The sequence below is a fragment of the Thalia democratica genome, unplaced genomic scaffold (assembly GCF_965202585.1).
Source record: "Thalia democratica unplaced genomic scaffold, ktThaDemo2.hap1.1 HAP1_SCAFFOLD_238, whole genome shotgun sequence".
NCBI classification, from domain to species: Eukaryota; Metazoa; Chordata; class Thaliacea; order Salpida; family Salpidae; genus Thalia; species Thalia democratica.
In genome coordinates, this window is record NW_028139354.1 from 94,661 (window position 1) to 96,714 (window position 2,054).

General features: G+C 35.7%; 1 protein-coding gene across 1 annotated transcript; it reads left to right on the forward strand.

Moving 5' to 3' along the window:
* Positions 1-367: 367 nt before the first annotated feature.
* On the forward strand, positions 368-1,921 carry LOC145845989 (cullin-3-like; the record flags this gene model as incomplete). Its single annotated transcript, XM_082952953.1, has 1 exon — positions 368-1,921. A coding segment is annotated over exon 1 (1,554 nt), but the record flags the coding sequence as incomplete, so codon positions are not given.
* Between the last annotated feature and the right edge of the window lie 133 nt (positions 1,922-2,054).

The following is a 2,054-nucleotide window of genomic DNA, read 5'->3' on the forward strand; positions in this document are numbered from 1 at the left end:
AAATTTTTAGGCTAGTTGTTTTTCTTAATTACTTATGATAAGTTATATCAAGTTTGGGGTTATAAAAAATCAGGATAATTTTAGGTATTTTTAATAATCCTAGTCCTTTTTTATTAACTCATGAATAAAAAATCGTTGTTCCATATTCATATATAAGATTTTTTATAGACAAATTTGTACAATATGTAAATCTTTATTGTTATTAAAAAGTTTTTTAATAATACCCCTTTGTATTTTATTCTGGTACAGTGTATTTCTTTTATGTAATTAAAATTATATTAAGTTAAATGTACATGTATTAGTACACAATTAAAACTAATTTCTAATTCTTTTTTAATTTTTGTAGAAAGCTTAGTTGTAAATAAAAATGGAAAACCAAACCGGCGATAAATACAAGAGTTGTGATGACATCAGGCTCGGTGAAATTATTTTCGATGAAGGCGACCTCAAAAAGTTTAACATGGAGTACTGGCATCCTGAACTCAGGAAGTACGAAGATTTCAGGCACGAAGATTGTATGAACAACTTGAGGTTGGGTACGAGACACCATTTGAAGGTAAATTTCGAAGACGACAAGTTTACCGACGGCAATGAAAACCTGTATTACAATTCGTACGACTGTACGCACCACCAACACGCTGAAGATATGTACAAAATGTTTGTGGAAGAAGTTCATAAACATCTTGTAGAAAACGTTTTGCCGAAACTCCTACCGGTTCAAGATGAGAGCTTGCTCCAAGCACTTGCTTTTAACTGGAACATTTACAAAACAACAATTGACAATTTCTCAGAGCTTTTCAAGCATCTTGAGCTTTGGATTGATGATGTTCCAGAAGACGAAGTGCCAAAAGACGGAATTAAAAAGATTGGCTTGAATTGGTTCAAAAAAGAAATCGTTTTGAATATATATATCAAAGAAAGGTTGAAGACAATTCTGAGTCAAACTACTGACAATCACAGAGTTGGCATAGAAGTTAATTGCGACGAAATAAAGACTCTTTGTGACATGCTAGTCGAGATGGAGTGTTACGATGAAGTTTTCGAAAAAAATTTCTTAGACCAAGCAGAAGAATACTACCTAAGGGTCGCAAGAAAAAACATTGTTGACATGTCGTCACACGAGTACGTTGTCGAGGTCGAAACTTTAATTGCAAACGAAAAAGCACGCACAGGTTCGTACGGTAATGAAAAAACTACTGATAAGACCAGAAGCGTGTTACAGAAAATTCTCATTTCTGACCAATTGCAAGCAATAACTCATCGCGTAGGATGCGGCGGAGTTCCGAGAATGTTCGAAGAAAAATCAGAAGAACAGCTGATGAGTGTGTACAATACTTTCAAAAGAGTCAAAGGTGGACATAAAATCATGCAAGAATGTATGGCAAGTTATGAACTAGCAGCAGGTGAAAAATTGTTGGAAGAAACGGCTAAACCATCACAAGCCGCGAAGAAAGTCATCGGATTGGTTGAGCTGAAGAACACTTGTAATAGTCTTGTGACCAACTCCTTTTCCGACAACCATGAGTATAAGCTTGTGGTCGACGGCACCTTTAATAAAATTGTCACCAACAAAAAAGTCTGTGAACACTTGTGTATTTTTATTGACATGAAAAAAATAAAATTTTACTCAAGTCAGGAACAAAATGAGATGGAAACAGTTTTAAATCACTTCACGACCATTTACAGAAAAATAACCGATGAAGTAAAACCTGATTTCAACGCAGCGTTTAAAAAGTATTTGTGCAAAAGACTCGTGAGGCCCAAATCTCCATACATGGCCTACGACAAAATTATTGTTGATTGGTTGAAAGAATTCGGCCACCCGTACGACTCAAAAGAACCGATCAAGATAATAAAAGACTTCGAGGCGTCCAGAAAGTTGAACAAAGCCTTCAGGAAAGAAGGAAATCCTTGCAGAGATGTTAATTCGACTTTCAGAGTAGTGAGCGCTCGCACATGGCCTGCTTATAAAAGGCTTGACGCAAATCTTATACCTGCGGTTGTAAGAGACGGCTTTGAAAGATTTCAACATTTCTACCATAATAGAGCGGAGG